This window comes from Alligator mississippiensis, chromosome 15 (genome assembly GCF_030867095.1).
Source record: "Alligator mississippiensis isolate rAllMis1 chromosome 15, rAllMis1, whole genome shotgun sequence".
Taxonomy (NCBI): Eukaryota; Metazoa; Chordata; order Crocodylia; family Alligatoridae; genus Alligator; species Alligator mississippiensis.
The window spans coordinates 24,899,405-24,916,563 of NC_081838.1; the positions used below are offsets into that span (position 1 = coordinate 24,899,405).

Consider the following 17,159-nt stretch of genomic DNA (forward strand, 5'->3'; position numbering starts at 1 on the left):
CCCAGGCTATATCTGAGCAGAAGAAACATGCGTGTTGTCCATTCTGCACTGGGGCAGAACATGCACAGGCGTCCTCTCCGGCCACGTCTGAGAAGACTACAATGTGTTCTCTATTGTGCACCATGGTAGAACACGTGGGCATCCTCTCTGGCCACATTTGAGAAGGACACACGTGTGTTCTCCATCATGTCCCATAGCAGAACGTGTGTGGGCGTCCTTTCCAGCCACGCCCAAGCAGAAGACACATGAGCATCTTCCTGCAGGCCACGCTGTGGTCATAAGTGAGCAGGTCACATTGGGATGGAAGGGACATTTAGGCCAGGCCTGGGCAGAAGACACCTGTATGTTCTCTGTTCTATACCATGATGATACGCATGTGGGTGCCCTCTTCACAACTGCCCCAGGGAAGATAACGGGCCAGGGGGGTGGTCCTCCTACCATGCAACCACGTATTGCATGGGCAATACGTGGTTGAGCATCTACTGATCAGCTCCAAGCAGAAGACATGAAGATGTCCTCTTCTGAGCCATGGCTGGGCAGAAAGTGGACTGATCTCTGGGCCCTGCTGAGGGCAGTATATGGCTGGGCGCCTGTGCCCTGAGGCCACAGCAGATGTGTGGGCCAAGCCTAGGCGGGACATGGGTGGCGTCCACCCCAGTCCACATGATGGGCCATGAAGATGTGATGTTAGTGGCTTGGTGAAACAGGCCATGGGTGGATTCGTGGACCCTGGCAACCAGGCCTTTTGGGGGCAGCTGATGGGGCAGGTGCATGTGGGAACACCACTGATGAGACATGGACACAGTCCAGATGCCTGGGTTCTTCCCTGCTCTGTGGGGGGAGGAGGGGGTGCTGTACCATGATGCTTGTGATTACCGCATGGGACCCAGGCCCAGAAAAAAGACTGGGCATGGGAGTGGGCAGGGCTGGGAGCCCAGACGCCTGGGTTTCCTCCAGCTCTGGGAGGAGGGTGAGGACTGGTAGATTGCAGCAGGATGCGCTCGGACACCTGAGGTCTGTCCCAGCTGTGGGAGGGGAATGGGATCTAGGGGGTTGGAGCAGGGAGAGCCCTGGACGCCTGGGTTCTCTTCCTGCTTGGAGGTGGGGGGGGAGAGAGGGGAATAAGAGAAGGGGGAGCCCAGTCACCTGGATCAGGCTGACATGTCCCCCTCCTCCACAGGTGGAGGTGTTCAACATCCTGCTGGTGACAAGTGAGGCTGGGAGCCGCAACACGTACCTGGTGCACTGCGAGGCCTGCGCCCGGCGCCGCAGCGCCTCCCTCCACGGCGTCGTGGTGCTAGAGCAGTACAAGACTGAGGAGCTCATGCACATCTATGATAGCTTCACCCTGGTGCGTGCGGGCGGTAGGATGCTGCTTGAGGGGAGTGGGGCTGGGAGCCTGGACGTCTGGATTCTCTTAGGACGAGTTGGAGCGAGGGGGAAGGGAGGCTGGGAGGCCTGTTGCCACCTCCAATTTTTTATTTTTATTTTTTTTTATCAAACTTTTTTTACTGATGTTTGGGGGGGGGTTTCTTTACTGATATATTTTTTACTGATGTGTTTTTTCTATTGACATGTGTTTGACACAATGAATGTTGCCCAGGCCCCGGGCATCCATAACACAGGGTGGGTTTGCATAGAAATTATAGAGAAGTGGGGCTGGGAGGGACCTCCCAGAGGTCACTTCTAGTCCAACCCCTGCTCGAGGCAGGATGAGCCCTGTCCAAACTGTCCTAGACAATCCAGAATCTAAACTCTACATCAGACGACCATCAAGCCAGACACAACGTAGGACATCACACCCGAACCTGCCACGGGGGACTGCAGCTGTCAACGTCCTACTGCTATGAATAAGACGCTCAAGAGATCCCAGGTAGAGGCCGTGCCCCCTGCTATAGAGGAAGGCAGTACCCAACCCCTAGTCTGTACCAATGTGACCATGGGGGGAAATTCCTTCCTGACCTCAAATATGATGCTGCTCTGTCCCTGAGCAGAGGACCAAGCCCCACCAACGAAGACCCTCAGGCTTTGCTCCTAGCCAGAAAATCGGTACAGTCCAGTTGACGCCAGCAGCCTGGGCTGCAACCAACACCCGATGCCTCTCAGGGATGCTTAAAAACATGGAGCAGAAAGGAGGGGCGGAGACAACCCTCAAAGCCCAGACAACTGGAAAGCCCCCGTAGCCAAACAGAGGCTTTGCTACGCCTAAATCACCCCCAACCAGTGGCTGTTCAACATCTTCTTGAAACCCTCCAGTGATGGAGAATCTACAACTTCCCTAGGCCTAACCTATGTCTAGATGACCTCGAACCAGTGCCCATCTAACCTCTCCTTGAATCCCTTCAGCAATGGAGAGCTCACAGCTCTCCTAGACCTAGCTACACCTAGATGACACCTGCCCAGGGTTCATTCAACCTCTCTTTGAACTCCTCCAGTGATGGAGAGTCCCCAACTCCCCTGGGCATCTATCTCGCTGCCCCCTGCTCTGACAGCGAAGAAAGGTTTCCAGATCTCCACCTTAAATTTACTCTGCTGCTCCTTGAAGCCATTGCTTTGCCACCTTCCTTTCTTCTCTAGGGCAGCCCTTCCCCTAGGGGCAGCCTGATGTCATGGTCCCTCTTGAGCACCTTTTCTGTGAGCTGAGCATGCTCGGCTTCCACAGGGGTTTTTAACAACTGTTAATACAAAAACATTTTTTTTTTAATCAGTAAAAAGTTTGATGTGTCAGTAAAAAAAAAAAAATTGGGGGGGAATGGCTGCAGCAGTGGTTTCATCTTGTGTTGCTGATGGGGCTGCCCTAGCACCCTACTGTCCCCCACCGTGGTGCAGACCCCCCCCCCCATCCTCTGCCTCTCCCCACACTCCCCCAGCCCTGCCATTACATCCACTTTGCAAGGAGGTATGGCGGTACCAGGAATTCATGGACAGTTCATAGCATGGCTTCTGCTCCATCTCCAGGTGCTTCTCTGCCCCCTCTCAGGGCTGCTGCTTTCTGTGGACGGATCTGATTTTTTTTTTTTTTTACAGACAAGGTGATTTCGGGTGGCTTTACTGATTGTCAGAGTTGGCAGCCCAGCCTGGCTGCATGGGTTCCCTCCACGTTGTAGGGTCCACTTCCACTTGCTGCCTGGAAAGAAGACCTGGGGTGGCGGCTGGGCCTTGCCAGATCTCCTGGGTCACATTAACCTTTTGCCTCCCCCTTCCCTCCCCCCACAGGCTGGATCGTCCAGCTCCAGATGAGCCATACCCTGCCCAGGGGCTCTGGGCAGATGGAATCAGCCTCCGCAGCAGCTGCCACCCCCTGCTGGAGGGGCCTGGCACCGCCCCCCGGCCCGGCGGCCAATTGCCAACCGCCTCTTGTTTACACCGGGACCTGCTCCGGCCAATCCATGACAGGCAGGGTGGAGCCAGAGGATGCAGCCACTCGCCACGGGCCAGGCGGGCAGGGGGCCGGGCCCCATGCCCCCAAGAAGCCAATCAGCTGGCGGCCTGGGACTACGGACCCACCTCCTCAACACTGTTAATTTATTCATGACATTTGGGGGGTGGGGGTGGGGCTTTTTTAATATTCAGATATTTTTTTCAGGGGGAGGGATTTTAAAGGAAAAAACCCCACAAAAATGAAATGACTGATTTGCCCCCTGAAAATGGGGGCTGGGAGGGAGGGGGGGGGGCAGGGGAGGGGCCTTCTCATTTGTCGTCTTTCTTTTAAACTTTTTTCTCCGGAAATCACGCAAAAAAACCCAACCAACCAATCATCGCCAAACATACGGGTTTCTTCCGCAGGACACGCCTCTCGCACGAGGGCTGAGGCCCCACCTCCTTTGCTGCATGCCACCGAGGGGGGACCGTTTCTGTTTAAGCTGCCCTTGTACATGCAGTGCTGGTGCACGCTCCCCCCTTGTGCATTGCCCACGGGCTGGCATGGCCCACAGCCCTCGTGCGAGTGTTGCATCCCCCCACCCCTTGTGTGTTGCACGAGGACAGGGGTCTTTTTGTTTTGCACGAGTGGGGCCATCTGTGGCCCGCCTCGCATGGCGGGCTGGGTGCTGGTGCCACGCTCTCCTGGCAGGCTCTGGGGGGGGCTCCGGGCTCTCCCGCCCTCCCCACCCCCCCCCTTTAATTTATACGTCCCTATTTTGTACTGAATCCTCTATTTATTGGCCATGGCGCCGGGGAGGGGGTGGGGGGCGGTGCCGGCGGTTTCCTGTGTGCTGGGCCGGAAGAGCCCCCTTTTTGTATTGATTTTTGGGGTCTCGTCGTCCGTCCCCTCCTCCCCCCCATGCCCTTTTATGGTGCTGAGTCCCACCTCCCCCTCCCCCCAACTGAGGGCGACAAAGGAAGGAGGAAAAAGAAGAAAAAAAAATTATTTTGTAAATGTAAAAAAAAAAAAAAACTTCCAAAAAAGACAAAAAAAAGATTAAATTAACTCAGAGACTGAAAGGGCTTGCTGGGGTGCCGGGGGGGCTGTAGGTCAGGAGTGAGAGGTGTTGTAGGGGAGGCAGTTGCAGGTTGGGAGTGAGGGGCATGGGCAGGGCTGTGGGGGGAGCAGGGGGCTGCGGGATGGGAGTGAGGGGTGTTGGTGGGGGGAGAGGGTTGTAGGTTGGGCGTGAGGGGCGCTGGCAGGAGTGGGGCTCATTGGGGCTGCCTTGCCTCAGTGCCCAGCGGTTGGCATCTCAGGACGGACCCCAGGTGTTCAAGTGGGGGTCGGGTCATCTCATCTCATAGCAGTGAGAAGGGGTTGGGAGGACCTTGAGGGGAGAGGGAATTGGGGTGACAGCTGCCTCAGGAGGCCTAGCCATTACAGGGAGCTAGAGGGGTGTCAGTGACCTCAGGGGGGGCCATGACCTCCAAGACGAGGCTGGGGTCACAAGCCCCTGGAGGGCTGGGACAGAGGTCCCTCCTGGGGGCAAAAGGGATGGGGAGATCAGGGTCAGGTACACCAAGGGGTGCTAGGGTCAGGAGGTCACAGGTCATGGGAGGTTCATCTTGGGGAGGGGGTCCCCATGGGCAGTGAGGAAAGGGGGTGAGGACCCTCCTTGGGGTGACCCAGTGGACAGGGCCAGAGTGACCAGGGTGGGGAGGTCCCTGATGGGGGTGGGGGTCTGGTTATGTTGGGGGCCAAGAAAAAAACAGGGGTTGGGAAGGGGGGGTCAATACCATGAGGAGGTGGGGGCTGCAGGGCAGGAGTGAGGGGCACCCGTTCCAGTGCCACCCCCCCTATACAGATGAGGCCCGGGCTGGCAGTGGGTCCCATTGCCTTTATTGGCCAGGGGGAGGCTGTGTCCTAACATGCTCCACAGTGCCCAAAGGGGGGCCATGTCCCAGCATGCTCCGCTCTGGGTGGGGTCATGGCCTTGACGGCTCCAGCTCCACCTCGATGGACACGATGTGGTGCCCAGGCACCATAGCCAAGCCCAGCACTCGCGGCTCCGCACCTGAGAAGGAGTCTGGGGGAGGAAGGGGGAGGAGCTGGGGTTAGAGCTCAAGCTGCAGTCCCACCCAGTAGCCTCTCCTAGAGCCCCACCCCCTGCTCCCCTCCCTAAGCTCCACCCCCTCAAGGCCTATCCCCTACGTAACCCCACCTTCTTGCTCAAGCCCCGCTCCCTCCCGAAGGCCCGCCCAATCCACCCTAAGCCCCACCCCCTGGTCCCACCCAGAACCCCGCCCTTTTCGCCCGTAAGCCCCACCCCCCCACTCGAGCACTTCCCTCCCCTAAATCCCACCCCTCCTTGCCCAAGCCCCGCACCACGGACCCGAGGGCTTAAGGAACTCGTGGGCGGAGCCAAGGATGACATTGGCGTCGCGGTCTGTGCACAGGAAGCAGCCAACCAGCGTGCGCCCGTCCGACATACGCACGCGCAGGCTGCGGTTCAGCAATGCCTCCAGTCGCCGCCGCGCCCGCGCATGCGCCGAGCCCACCTCGCTCTGCGCTTGCGCCGCCAGCGGCTCCGCCTCGCTCTGCGCCTGCGTGAGATTGCAGGGACACATGACTCCCACATCTAGACACTGCGACTGCGGCGAGAGCGGGGTCCATAAATACGTCACAGCCCCCAGCTGCACTGCCTCAGCGTCCCTTTGTGCCTGCGCGAGGGGTCCAGGCATGTCACTACTCGTGTTGTGCGCATGCGCCCGAGGCATCTCCCTCGCTCTGCGCCTGCGCAGAGGGAGACTGGCGAAGGGGGGAGGTGGCTCGCCTGACCCCGCCTCCTCCCTCACCACGTGATCTTCCCAGCCCCGCGCGCTCACCCCGGGGATGCTGCTGTCACCCGGCGACTCCGCCATGGCCCCGCCGAGTCTCCCCTTCCCGGCAGTCCCTGCGCGGCTCGCGGGAGGAGGGATGACGAGGAGCTTCCCGACAACCTTTGCGCGGCGGGAATGGTGGGGCGGGCCTTAGAACTACAACTCACGTTGGACCTTCTGCGCCATTTCCGGGTGTTGCTGCGCATGCGCATTGGGGCGGGAAGGGTGAGCTGGTTGCTATGGTAGTGTGACGCCATGGAGCCCGGGCGGCGGCCGCGCTACTTCACCCCGCGCGAGGTGGAGGCGCACGCGCGGCCCCGCGACCTTTGGGTCAGCTTCCTGGGGCGCGTGCACGACCTCACCCCACTGGCGCGCGAGCACGAGGGTAGGCGGGGCGCGCCCGCCCTCCCCGACCCGCTTCCGGCATCGACCCCCCCCCCCGCCATCTCCGGGATCCCCCCTCCCCACACTTCCGGGACCACCCACTTCCGGAGTGGTGGGATTCTCTTCCCTCCCCCCCATGGGTCTGTGCTACTTCCGGTTCCCCCCAGTGGGTCTCAGGCCCCCTCCTCTACTTGGCCTCTCCCCCCAAGGCCCCTCCCCCCACCCCAGAGTCGACTAGCTGGGTGCTGAGTGAAGGGTCTCGGTTATACTCAGCTGGGACCCTCCCTAGAGCTGGCTGCATCTCAGAAGGCTGGGGACACTTGCACCTGGCCATGGCCCACCCCAGAGCCGGATGCATCTTGGTGCTGAGTGAGGGGTCTCGGTTATACTCAACTGTGATCCACTGCACAGCTGGATGCATCTCAGTGCAGAGTGAAGGGCCTCTGTTATAATTAGTTGTTGTCCAAGCTAGAGCTGGCTGCATCTCAGGATCGGGGACCCTGTTACAACTGGCTGTGGCCCACCTCAGAGCTGGCTGCATCTGAGTGCAGAGTGAGGGATCTGTTATACTCAGCTGTGACCCACTCCAGAGCTGGCTGTATCTCAGCGCCAAGGAAGGGATCTCTGTTACACTCAGCCATGACTCGCCTCAGAGTCAGTCTCACAGCAAGGCCTCTCCAGCTGTCAGGGCGGATCCTGGGGTGCAAAGGATTCTGCTCCACGCCCCCCAACTAACTCCCCTCTATTGCCCCACCCCCAGGTGACGTGTTGCTGCGGCCCATCCTGGAGGCGGCGGGGACAGACATCACCCACTGGTTCAACCCCAAGACGCGAGATGTAGGTGCTGCCAGGGGCCAGGGCAGGGGAAAGGGACTCTTGGGGGCAAGGATTTCCTCCCCTACTTCCTGTCCTTCCTGCCAGACATGGGGCAGCAATTGCACCTTCCAGGTGGGTAGGCAGCTCCCGCTCCACCCCAGTGCTGGCTGCACTGAAGCCCTGGGCTGTGGGGGAGAAGGTGTGGTATACACAGCCTCCCCTGAGAGCTGCCTGCATCACAAATGGGGGGTCCTTGTACACAGCTGCCCATCCCCAGAGCTGGTTGCATTTCCTTTCCAGGGGGGGTCCCTGTTATGTGAAGTCGGGTGCACCCTAGAACTAGCCCCATCTCTTTGCCATGATGGGGGGGTCCATTCCCCGCTCCCCCCACCCCCCTGCAGCTGCAGACCTGCGTGGATCCTCTGACAGGCTGCCCTAGATACTACACGCCCCAGGGCAGGGTCCTGCATGTGCCCCCGCTGCTGCCTCGCTCTGACTGGGCCAACGACTTTGGGGTACCGTGGTGGAAGGATGTCAAGTACGAGGTGGGCATCTTGTCGGCCAAGACCCGGCTTGTCCGTGTCATCAACACCCTCACGTCCCAGGAGCACATGCTTGAGGTGAGCTGGGAGGGACCTGTGTGGCCCAAGGGCAGGGGTGGCAGGGCGTCTGTGGATCACTGGGGGCCCTAATGCCAGGCTGGGAGGGGTCTGTGGATCTGAAGGGCCTGCGAGGGGTCTCTGCCTTGGCTTTCCCCATGCTCAGTGCCCCCATGACCGCCCCCCTCAGGTGTGTGCGGAGGAGTCGCTGTGGGAGATCCTGCGGCGCTACCTGCCTAACAATGCGCATGCGGGCAGCTACACGTGGAAGCATGCAGGTGCTGTGCTGGACATGGAGCGCACGCTGGAGCAGAATGGTCTGACTGATGACGATGAGGAGCTCTGGCACCTTGGCCTCGACCCCAGCCTCCATGCCCCTGGCCTGCTGCTGCACTTCAATGACGACCTCACCGAGCTCTAGGTAGGGCCTGGGCAGCGCCTGGCACCCTGGGGTCTCTGTGGGGTTTGTACAGCGCCTGGTGCGCAGGAGACAGGGCAGGACACAGCGCTCTCGGGAACCACAGGAGTCCTAGGTTCAAATCCTGGCCCTACTTGGGGGGGCTCAGTCCTGTGTGCCCACCTTCTCTCTGGGGTGGCAGGGCCTGGTCCCCTGCTGTTGTTGGGGGGCCTGGTGTCAATTCAGGCCCTGTGAGGGTCTCATCCTGCTCTGGGCGGGGTGGAGGCTGGTAAAAGCTCCGATGCTGAGATGGGAAGAGCAGGGGGAAGCCAGGACCCTGTGCAGTCTGTGCAGCACCAGGGCCCGATCCTGGAGGAGGGGGGTCGTGCCTGGCTGTGTGGGGTGGGGGGGGGACTTGCAGGTGGCCCCTCCACCCTGTCCTCCTGTCCTTTCTCTTCCAGGCCTGGCCATGCCCCCGACGTCCAGCCAGGGGTGCTGGAGTCTCATCTTAGCTCATAACACAAATAAATATTCTTGGTCTTGACCCCACCTTGGCCCTTCCTTCCAGAGAGCAGAGCTGGCCTTGCCTGGTCGGGGGATCCAGGGGCAGAGACCCCCCCAGTCTCCAAAAATCTCGGCCAGAAATGCCCCACGGTGGCTCACTCTGACCCTTGCAGTGGTGGTTTGGCTCCCCTGCCTGGCTCCACTGGGTACAGCTCCAGTCCAGCCACTAGAGGTCAGCGCTTGAACATCAGTTGCGGGTCCGGGACTGCCCCTGGGGTTTGTCTCCTCCTCTTCCCCCCCCCAGCCCCTCCCATCAGGAAGGACGGCTATACCAGGTGTCCTTCCCTCTCTGGGGGTGGGTGGGCAGGCATCCCTGGTTGAACAGGGCCAGCAGAGCTGAGGGGACCAGCCCTGATGTGTCTGGTGTCCTCCCCTCAGGGGGACAGCTGTGGCTTTGCTTGCCCCAGACGCAAGGCGGGGGCTGCTGCCAGGGCAAGGGGCCTTCTCTTGGGCTGGTCCTGACCTGGGGGAGACTGGGATGAGCCCTCTTGGGGCAGCTGGACCCGTGACATCTGGGAAGGCCGCAGCCTCCCAGCCCTCCTGTCCTGGGACCGCGGGGCTGTGTGGCGAGGGGGTCATCTCGGCCCGAATCCTGGGATTCCAGGGCCTGGGGATTTATTCAGTATCCTCAGCAAACATGGTGCTGGGGACGGATGCTGGAGCTGGTTCTGAACCTGGAGGGGGCAAGATGGGTCCTAGGCCAGGGCTTCTCTCCCCCCAAAATAAGGCTGAAGCAGGGGCAAGGGGCACGCAGGAAGCAGAGCCCGGGCAGACGCGCAGACAGGCTTGTTAGTCTGACTTGAAGCCTCCTGGCAGTGAGCAGATGACAATGGGGGCAGTTCTTCAGGCATTGCACCCCTGCACTATAACTGGCCACTCTGGTACCCACCCAGAACTCTACTGCTCCTTTTTATCCTGGAACTGGGTCCTGCTCCCCACCTCCCCCGAACCCCCAGAACCCCCAAAAATGTGTGTAGCTGTCCCCTCCCCAGTTCACTTGCCGAGAGGCAGGCCTGCTCCCTTCTCCTTGGAGCACTAGGTGCTGCGTGTGCCGGCACCTTGATGAATCAGATCTCTCCAATCTCAGGCTTCATTTAAAGCCAATGAATAACCCACAATTCCCTGCTGCTGGAGATGGGTCCAGGTCTGGGTCCGGGTCCAATTGAAAGGACAAATTGGATGCCCCTGGGTAGAAAGAATCCTTCTAGGTGGAAGGAGCCCCCAGTCCCCCTAGATCTCTTTTTTTTCTGGGCTGTCCTGGCTGAGACCGTTTGCTGATTGACACGGCTCGTGGTTGGGAGATCCGGGCCCTTCTTATTTGTCTCTTCAGAGTTGAAAGTGGGTACGGAAACAGCTCCTTTGTACCCCAAATAGCCAAAAAGAATGTAAAAAAAAAAAGAGTGCTGGGGGGTGGGGGGACGGTCTTCTGATTTTTCTTGGTGTTGTTCTCTGGGACCTGGGGAGAGCCAGCCAGCCAGCCCCATCAAGTCCTGGCTCAGAGCTGCAATGAAAGGGGATTGTTGTTTTTTTCCATGCAGGGGGCTGGGGGGGGCAGCTGGGGGATGGCTGGGTAGTGACAGGCATGCAGGGAGAGGAGTGAGACACGTGGCCTGCAACAGCGGTGGGGGAGGAACAGCTGCTTTGCAGGAGGGGATTGCCCTGGGCAGGAGCCATGGGGACACCAGACCTCGTAGCAGACGGCCTAGTGACCTCCATGCCGCCTGGGCTGACACGCTAATTGCCCAGCGGGCTGCTTGGCCAGGGTGAGCGGTGGCTGGGTGCCCTATCCGCTGACCCGCAGCTGGCTGCGGAGTCACAGCTCAAGGAAAATGCAGCTCCCTCGCGGTGGGGTCTGCACCAATCCCTGCCAGCCACGTGTGTGCAGATGGCATGAGTCAGGCCCCTGATGACATGCATTTGGCTTAACACAGGGGAAGCCAGGCAGCTTCTGCTTGGCATCTTGCCCCTGGGGCACTCAGGACAGCAATGGATGCAGGGGCAGGAGGCAGGGTTAACTCTTCTCTGGCGCTGCAGGGGTTTGGATCCTTGATCCCCATATAGCTGCTGCAGCTACGGGGCTAGGAATGGACTCACCAGCCCCTTCGCCTCCAGGCAGGGGGAAAATAAGGCAGGGTATCTTGTACCCCAAAACTTGGGTTAAATCATCGCGAGGCCTGGAACAGGCGGTGTGTCCTGCTTATCCGCTGTCACTTCCTTGGGGTCCCTCTTACACCAGGTAGGGATCATGCCCCCTTGGCACAGCAACATGAGAAGCCAACCCTGCTCCTTCGACATCCAGTGCCAACGTGGACTACTTCTGACAAGGAGCAGGGGGTGGGGTTAGCTAGGGCAGAGTGGATCGAAGACTATGCTTTTTTTGGCAGGGAAGAATGCATAGTGGGGTGGGCTGTCCCTTTAAGAGGGAATGGTTGGCCCTGTTGAGAGAGCCCAGGCATTTGGGTGGGCAGGGAGTGTTCCACAAAGCAGGAGAGGACGGGGCCGATCCTGCTGGGAGGACCCCTGTGGGCCACGATCTGTTCTCAGGATGAAGGAGGTTGATGTTGTATATCTGGATTTCAAGAAAACTTTTGATTTGGTCTCCTATGATGTCCTCATGGTTAAGCTGGGGCTCTGTAGCCTTGACCATCTCACAGTCCAATGGCTGAGGAACTGGCTCCAGGGTCGGACCCAAAGGGTACTAGTTGATGGGAGCAAATCACCATGGCACAAGGTGACCAGTGGAGTCCATCAAGGCTCAGTACTCAGGCCAGTACTCTTCAACATCATCATTAATGATCTGGATTTGGGCATCAGATACAGACTGGTAAAGTTTGTGGATGACACCAATCTATGAGAGAAGGCAGTCACACTGGAGGACAGGCTTGCAAAGTGGGTGGACCAAAACCTGATGGCATTCAATGTAGAGAGGAGCAGGGTGCTCCACCTGGGAGAAACAACCAGCAGCATACTTATAGGCTCCGCAGTGCTATGCTCACTAGCACCATGACCAAAAGAGACTTGGAGGGTCTTGATTGACCACACAATGAACATGCGCCACCAATGCGATGCCGTGGCTGGCAAAGCAAACCAAACACTGGCACACATCCATCGATGCGTCCCTAGCAAAACCAGGGATGTCATCCTCCCACTTTACTTGACCTTAGTGAGGCCACAGCTGCAGTACTGCATCCAGTTTTGGGCCCCCCACTTCAGGAGGGACGTGGATAGCCTTGAGAGAGTCCAGAGGAGAGCCACCCACATGATCAAAGGCGAAGAGAAGCAAGCCTTACGAGGAGAGGCTGAGGGACTTGGCACTCTTCAGCCTGGAGAAGAGAAGGCTCAGGGGGGACTTGTTGGCAGCCTATAAGTACGTGAGGGGGTGCACCAGGAGCTGGGAGAACAGTTGTTCACCAGGACCCCCCCAAGGGATAACGGTCCAATGGAAGGTCACAAACTCCTGGAAGGCCGATTTAGATTGAACATAAAGAAAATCTTCTTCACAGTCCAAGTGTCCAGGGTCTGGAACAGACTGCAAGCACCTACTCTGGACTCATTCAAAAGGTGTTTGGATGTTTATCTTGTGGGGATCATTTGACCCCAGCAGACTTTCTGCCTATGGCAGGGGGGCTGGACTCTATGATCACACGAGGTCCCTTCCAGCCCCTAATGTCTATGAAGTTTATGTGGACCAGCACCTCACAAGGGATGAGCTGAGTCGCTGTGTTTTCAAAGATGCCTGGGACCGAAAAAGTCTGGGGTGGAAGATACTCAATGGTAGCAGGGCCACACATGGGTCTCTGAACGATTCCAAAGGATTCAGAACTGATCTGGCTCATTTAACCTGGAACATGACAAAATTTCCAAAATATATGTATTAAAAAAAAAAAAAGATGCCTGGGACGGGATGAAGGAGGTGATGGGGGGGGATGCTCTTTGATTTTTGCAGGCTGGATTCTTCCAGGAGTCAGCGCCAAGTGAGAGGCGGCATCAACTGGTGCGTGGATCAGCTAAGGCTGGACGGAAGCCGGTTGTCTTTGGTGCTGGAATGGAGCCTGGCTCCCCGGGCTTTGGACCTGGATCTCTCTGAGCAGAGCAGCGGGGCACGGGACAGTGTCTCTCTGCTCACTGGCTGGAAGGCCCGTCCACCAGGAGCTCTGACCCCGTGCGCCCTCGGCTCCCCTGCGGTGGGGGCTCCTCCGCAGGTTGTGAGCAGCTGTGCCTCTTTCCCAACACAACCCAGGTGACACCGGCTCCCTCCTTCCTCCCCAGGGAGCCACGATCCCCTCCAGCCGCTGATGGAGTGATGGCAGTGGCAGTTACGCAAGGCTGCGGTTTGAAGGGTGGCCGTGTGACAGGCAAACGGACGCGCCAAACCCCATCACCTCTGGGAGGAGTTCACCCAGCGGTGAGACAAACGTCCTCGGAGCGAGGCATGCAGCCCAGTCTTCTGACAGTGACAGCCGCTGCCTGCTTGCAGATGCAGTGCCCACGGCATCGGGCCCAGCTGCCAGCCCCCACCTGCCCTCTTGCTGACCCCCACTGACCGAAATGCATTTCTCCCGCCAACAACGTTGCAGAGAAGCCGGCGTTGGGGAAGTCTGGCCAGTATTTTTAGCTGCTTTCAGCAGCTGGAGGCAAGCAGAGAGCCAGTGCCATGAAGCCAGCCAGCTCAGCTGGGTATGCTCGGCTGGGCACAGCGTGATTGGGGCCAGGGAACAGCAGTTTCCAGCCAGCGCCTTGTCTGGGTGAAACAAAAGTGCAGGTTCGGCAGCCCCAGGAGGGTTCACAAGTGGGAAGCAGCAGCTGGCCACTGTCCAGTGCTTTGGTGGCAAAATCACTGGGAGATGTTGGATGTGTTCCTCTGAGCACTCCTCTGGTTTGAAATTTCAATAATCATCAGCATAAAGTGCTCCAAATCAGCTGGAAGTGTTTTGGTGTGTGTCGAGCACAACTGGAGGTCTCAGAGTTGTGACCTGTGGGTTGGATAGTCCTGCGGGGTTTCTCACAGACTAGGCCACCTGCTTCCCCACAGGGCTCACTGCCGGAGTGCTTTCAGCACAGCTGTTTTGGAGTGGTTCCAAATCTCGAGGGGTTAATGCTGCTCACTTCCCTTGCCTACTGCCAAAACTGGGGGTTTTAGCTGCCCGTGACATTAAAGGTTGGCAGCAGGGGGTGGATCCAGCCCGTGAGGAGTCCCCATGGGACCCAACACACATGACACCCCTGAACTAAGCCCTTAGTTTGACCCAGAGTGAAATAGATTTCACCATAAAATTTAGTGAGGTTGCAAGATAGAGGGAATGGGGCTTTTTCTGGACCTGATGGCCAATTTCTGAATGATCTGTTCACCCTGGTCTGATTTCCAAGAGCAGCCCCAGGCCAGAAGGGGAGACCTGCTGCTAAGCACTGTAGAAATGTGTCAAGGAAGAGTCCACCAGCCCAGATTTAACCCCGTTCAGGTAGCAAGGCGGCTGGACTGCTGTTCTTGTAGTTGTGTGTTGTTTTATCAGGGCACACAGAGTTTTTGCACCTCTGGCAGCTTCAGTCCCTGCCCACCAGGATGCAGGTGATGACAAACAGTTGCCAAGCACAAATTAGCACTTTTGCCGGACAACCCAGGGCCGCATCAGAAAGAATATCCTAGAGGCAGACTCTGAACTCTGTAGCTAGCAGCTAATTATCTGCCCCGTCCACTTCTTGGACTCCAGAACTCTTGCTGTTCACAGTATCCTGAAGCACATGCACTGTTACATTTTGATCATATTTTGGTAATTTATGCATTTTTGTTTTCAATGCAAGGCTCATTCTATGCATTCCCAGAGGGAACCGCTCTGGGCTAGCCGGTGGGGAAACCAGTTAATCATCCTTTCTGTGCCTCCAACAGCTCTCAGGTTCAATCTTCAGTGGCCGCAAATCGATACAGCTTCACCCAGGTCAACTCGTTACAGCAAGGAGCATTCTTGGAGGATGCCAACTGGTAAGCTGTTAGCAGGAGAAGCGGGATGCGGATGAAATGTATGGCAACCGCATGTCTCAGCCCCAGGCTGGGAAATCCCAGTCAGAGTGGAGCTTGAATCGGTGGAAGAGGGGAACGTGCTATTTTTGTTGGCCTTATAAAAACCCTCTGAAATATACGGGTCCAGTTCATGGGCCGTGTAACCAGCTGGCCCAGCTCCAAGCCCAAAAGGAGCTGTATTTGTGCAGCCCAGGCAATACCATGCTATATCAGAAACACTTCGATGGGACCCCAGCTGCTAAAAAAAAAAAGGGTGTGCCTTGGCCCTGTCAGAAATCTTTGCCCTGTTTGGCTGCATGTAGAGAAGCGTCAGTTCCTGCCCAGAAGAGATTTTAGATTTAAACTGGAAGGGGAGACCCAAGCAAGGATGTTAGCACCCCGCGGAGAGATTGAGTGGCAAGACTGAGAGGGAATCTGTATCAGAGGCTGTTTCTGGGACTCCACCCAGCGCCTCAGCCGCACAGCTATAGGCAAGATTAAGCAGGGTGATATCCTGGCCTGGGGGAAGTTGATGCTGGAACTCCTGTTTGCTTCCAAGGTCCTGGAAGCCTTGGCCTTGGCATGCCTGCCCTGTTCCTGAAAGCTGCCACGCAGCCTTCCCTTATTAGAGAGGAGAGTAAGGCGTGCAGTAGGAAATCAGCAGGGAAGAACTGCCAGCAATTGCCTTGGAAGCAAACAGGCAGTTCCCCTGGTGGGGGGAGGGCAGGCGGCACTCGGAGCCAATCTTTGACCCTCTTGTCAGCCGAACGGCGGTGGGTGAAGCCCTTCAGATAAACACGACAGCTCCCCTATTAGTGTCATTCTGTATGGGTCTGCAGTGCAATCCCTGACACTTGATGAGCTACAAAGAAGCATCAAAGACAGTGAGAGACAGATTGAGGAAAAAAGGAAGAGAGAAGAAAAACCCTTGCTGCTCCCTGAGGGATCTAGACCAAGCCACAAACAGCCAGGGTCAAGTTTAAGCTGAGTCTCACTTGTTGGCAGGAAATGCGCGCCTTGCTCTCAACATGTATCGGGGCCTATCATGTGCAATGGCATGACCTGCTCCCCCCCGACCGCAACTCAATGAGCAGCTGAAGAGGCAGGTTAGCGCTTTGTCCTGTTGGATCTCCCTGTTCCCCCCCCAGGCAGCTCAGCAGATGACAAAACCAGCTGAAGATCCAAGCAGCCACAGAGAGAGGGAAGAAAAAAAACTCCAAAAAAACCTTGGAAATTGCCTTTGAAAGAAGGAGAGAAAAATGAAAACCAACTCAGGTTCCCTCTGGCCTCCAAATTCCTCCCCAATTGTTGGCTTCCAGCAGCACCGGGGAACTGTTTTGACATGAATGAATAGGCTCGACGCCCAGGCTCCTGGGGGGCCGGAGGGGTGTTGAATTAAATATAAAAGGCACAGAGGGAACCATTTGGTTGGCAAGCTGCGAGTCCCTGCAGGCGATGGGCATATCCTACGCGGGTATTTATGACTATCCTACAGGGGGAAGATTGCCGAGAAGGAAGCAGCAGACGCCGCGTTTCCAGGGATGTGTGTGCAGATCAGAGGCATGTGAGGGGGAAGAGTCCAGGTGCTCCCACAGAAAATCTCAGCCCCATGAGATTTAATGCCATAATTAAACATATAAACACACCACTCTTTGCTAAATCCTTCCTGTTAATGATGGCTCCAGCTGTAAGGTGAGGCAAAAGTCTGTTGGTTCCAGTGAGGCTTCTCCAAAAGGTTGGATGTTCTCTCTTTGCAAGATGACCTGGGTTTGGACCTGGTTAGGGGTTCCCACAATTTGTTTAGCGGGAAAGATAGTCCATGGCCCTCTTTTCTCTTTGTGGAACGTGCTGGGGCTGTCTTACAGGTCTGGAAATTGAAAGCCTGGTATCCGGAAAAGATTTGATGCATTTCCGCAGGCAGCAAAAGACTCGATCCATCCTTCCTGGCCTTCAACAGCAAAGGATTTTTGTATCTCAGACCAGCAGGCCACACACAGAAATGTTAATGGGGCAGGGGCACAAAGCTAATAATCATCCCAGCTGATCTGGGGAAACAGAAAGGGGAGAAATTTGGGACCACAGATCACCACTGACATGTTGGGGGAGCGGCGGATTTGCACAATGGAAGGTTCGAGGGACATCACATCTCCTGCATGCTTCA

General features: G+C 57.4%; 2 protein-coding genes across 7 annotated transcripts; one reads left to right on the forward strand and one right to left on the reverse strand.

Moving 5' to 3' along the window:
• Positions 1–5,246: 5,246 nt before the first annotated feature.
• On the reverse strand, positions 5,247–6,500 carry NAA38 (N-alpha-acetyltransferase 38, NatC auxiliary subunit). Of its 3 annotated transcripts, none has more exons than XM_019493801.2 (3): positions 6,411–6,500; positions 5,757–5,967; positions 5,247–5,450 (listed from the first exon to the last, which is right to left on the reverse strand). In XM_019493801.2, exons 1-3 carry the CDS (start codon positions 6,498–6,500, stop codon positions 5,350–5,352), a joined length of 402 nt encoding a protein of 133 aa, XP_019349346.1. In that variant the 3' UTR covers positions 5,247–5,349. The 3 variants fall into 3 exon arrangements, with proteins under 3 accessions (XP_019349346.1, XP_019349345.1, XP_014452018.1); XM_019493800.2 differs by lacking the exon at positions 6,411–6,500 and adding an exon at positions 6,250–6,389 and having other exon boundaries at positions 5,757–6,084; XM_014596532.3 differs by lacking the exon at positions 6,411–6,500 and adding an exon at positions 6,250–6,386.
• On the forward strand, positions 6,499–16,646 carry LOC102562430 (cytochrome b5 domain-containing protein 1). Of its 4 annotated transcripts, XR_009457477.1 has the most exons (7): positions 6,499–6,628; positions 7,388–7,464; positions 7,845–8,063; positions 8,233–8,463; positions 13,273–13,408; positions 14,888–14,980; positions 16,494–16,646. XR_009457477.1 is itself a non-coding variant. In XM_059718620.1 (5 exons), the coding sequence occupies exons 1-4, from the start codon at positions 6,499–6,501 to the stop codon at positions 8,461–8,463; spliced, it is 657 nt and encodes a 218-aa protein (XP_059574603.1). In that variant the 3' UTR covers positions 8,901–8,988. The 4 variants fall into 4 exon arrangements, 1 of the variants encoding a protein (XP_059574603.1); XR_009457478.1 differs by lacking the exon at positions 13,273–13,408 and having other exon boundaries at positions 16,147–16,646; XR_009457476.1 differs by lacking the exon at positions 13,273–13,408.
• The last annotated feature ends 513 nt before the right edge of the window (positions 16,647–17,159 follow it).

Coding starts and splice junctions, on each gene's coding strand:
- NAA38 (XM_019493800.2), bottom strand. CDS start 6,285: ATGGCGGAGTCGCCGGGTGACAGCAGCATCCCCGGG. Junction 6,085..6,249: donor GTGACAGCAGCATCCCCGGG/GTGAGCGCGCGG, acceptor CCCCTCGCGCAG/GCACAAAGGGACGCTGAGGC. Junction 5,451..5,756: donor CGAGTTCCTTAAGCCCTCGG/GTCCGTGGTGCG, acceptor TTCCTCCCCCAG/ACTCCTTCTCAGGTGCGGAG.
- LOC102562430 (XM_059718620.1), top strand. CDS start 6,499: ATGGAGCCCGGGCGGCGGCCGCGCTACTTCACCCCGCGCGAGGTGGAG. Junction 6,629..7,387: donor ACTGGCGCGCGAGCACGAGG/GTAGGCGGGGCG, acceptor CCCCACCCCCAG/GTGACGTGTTGCTGCGGCCC. Junction 7,465..7,844: donor TCAACCCCAAGACGCGAGAT/GTAGGTGCTGCC, acceptor ACCCCCCTGCAG/CTGCAGACCTGCGTGGATCC.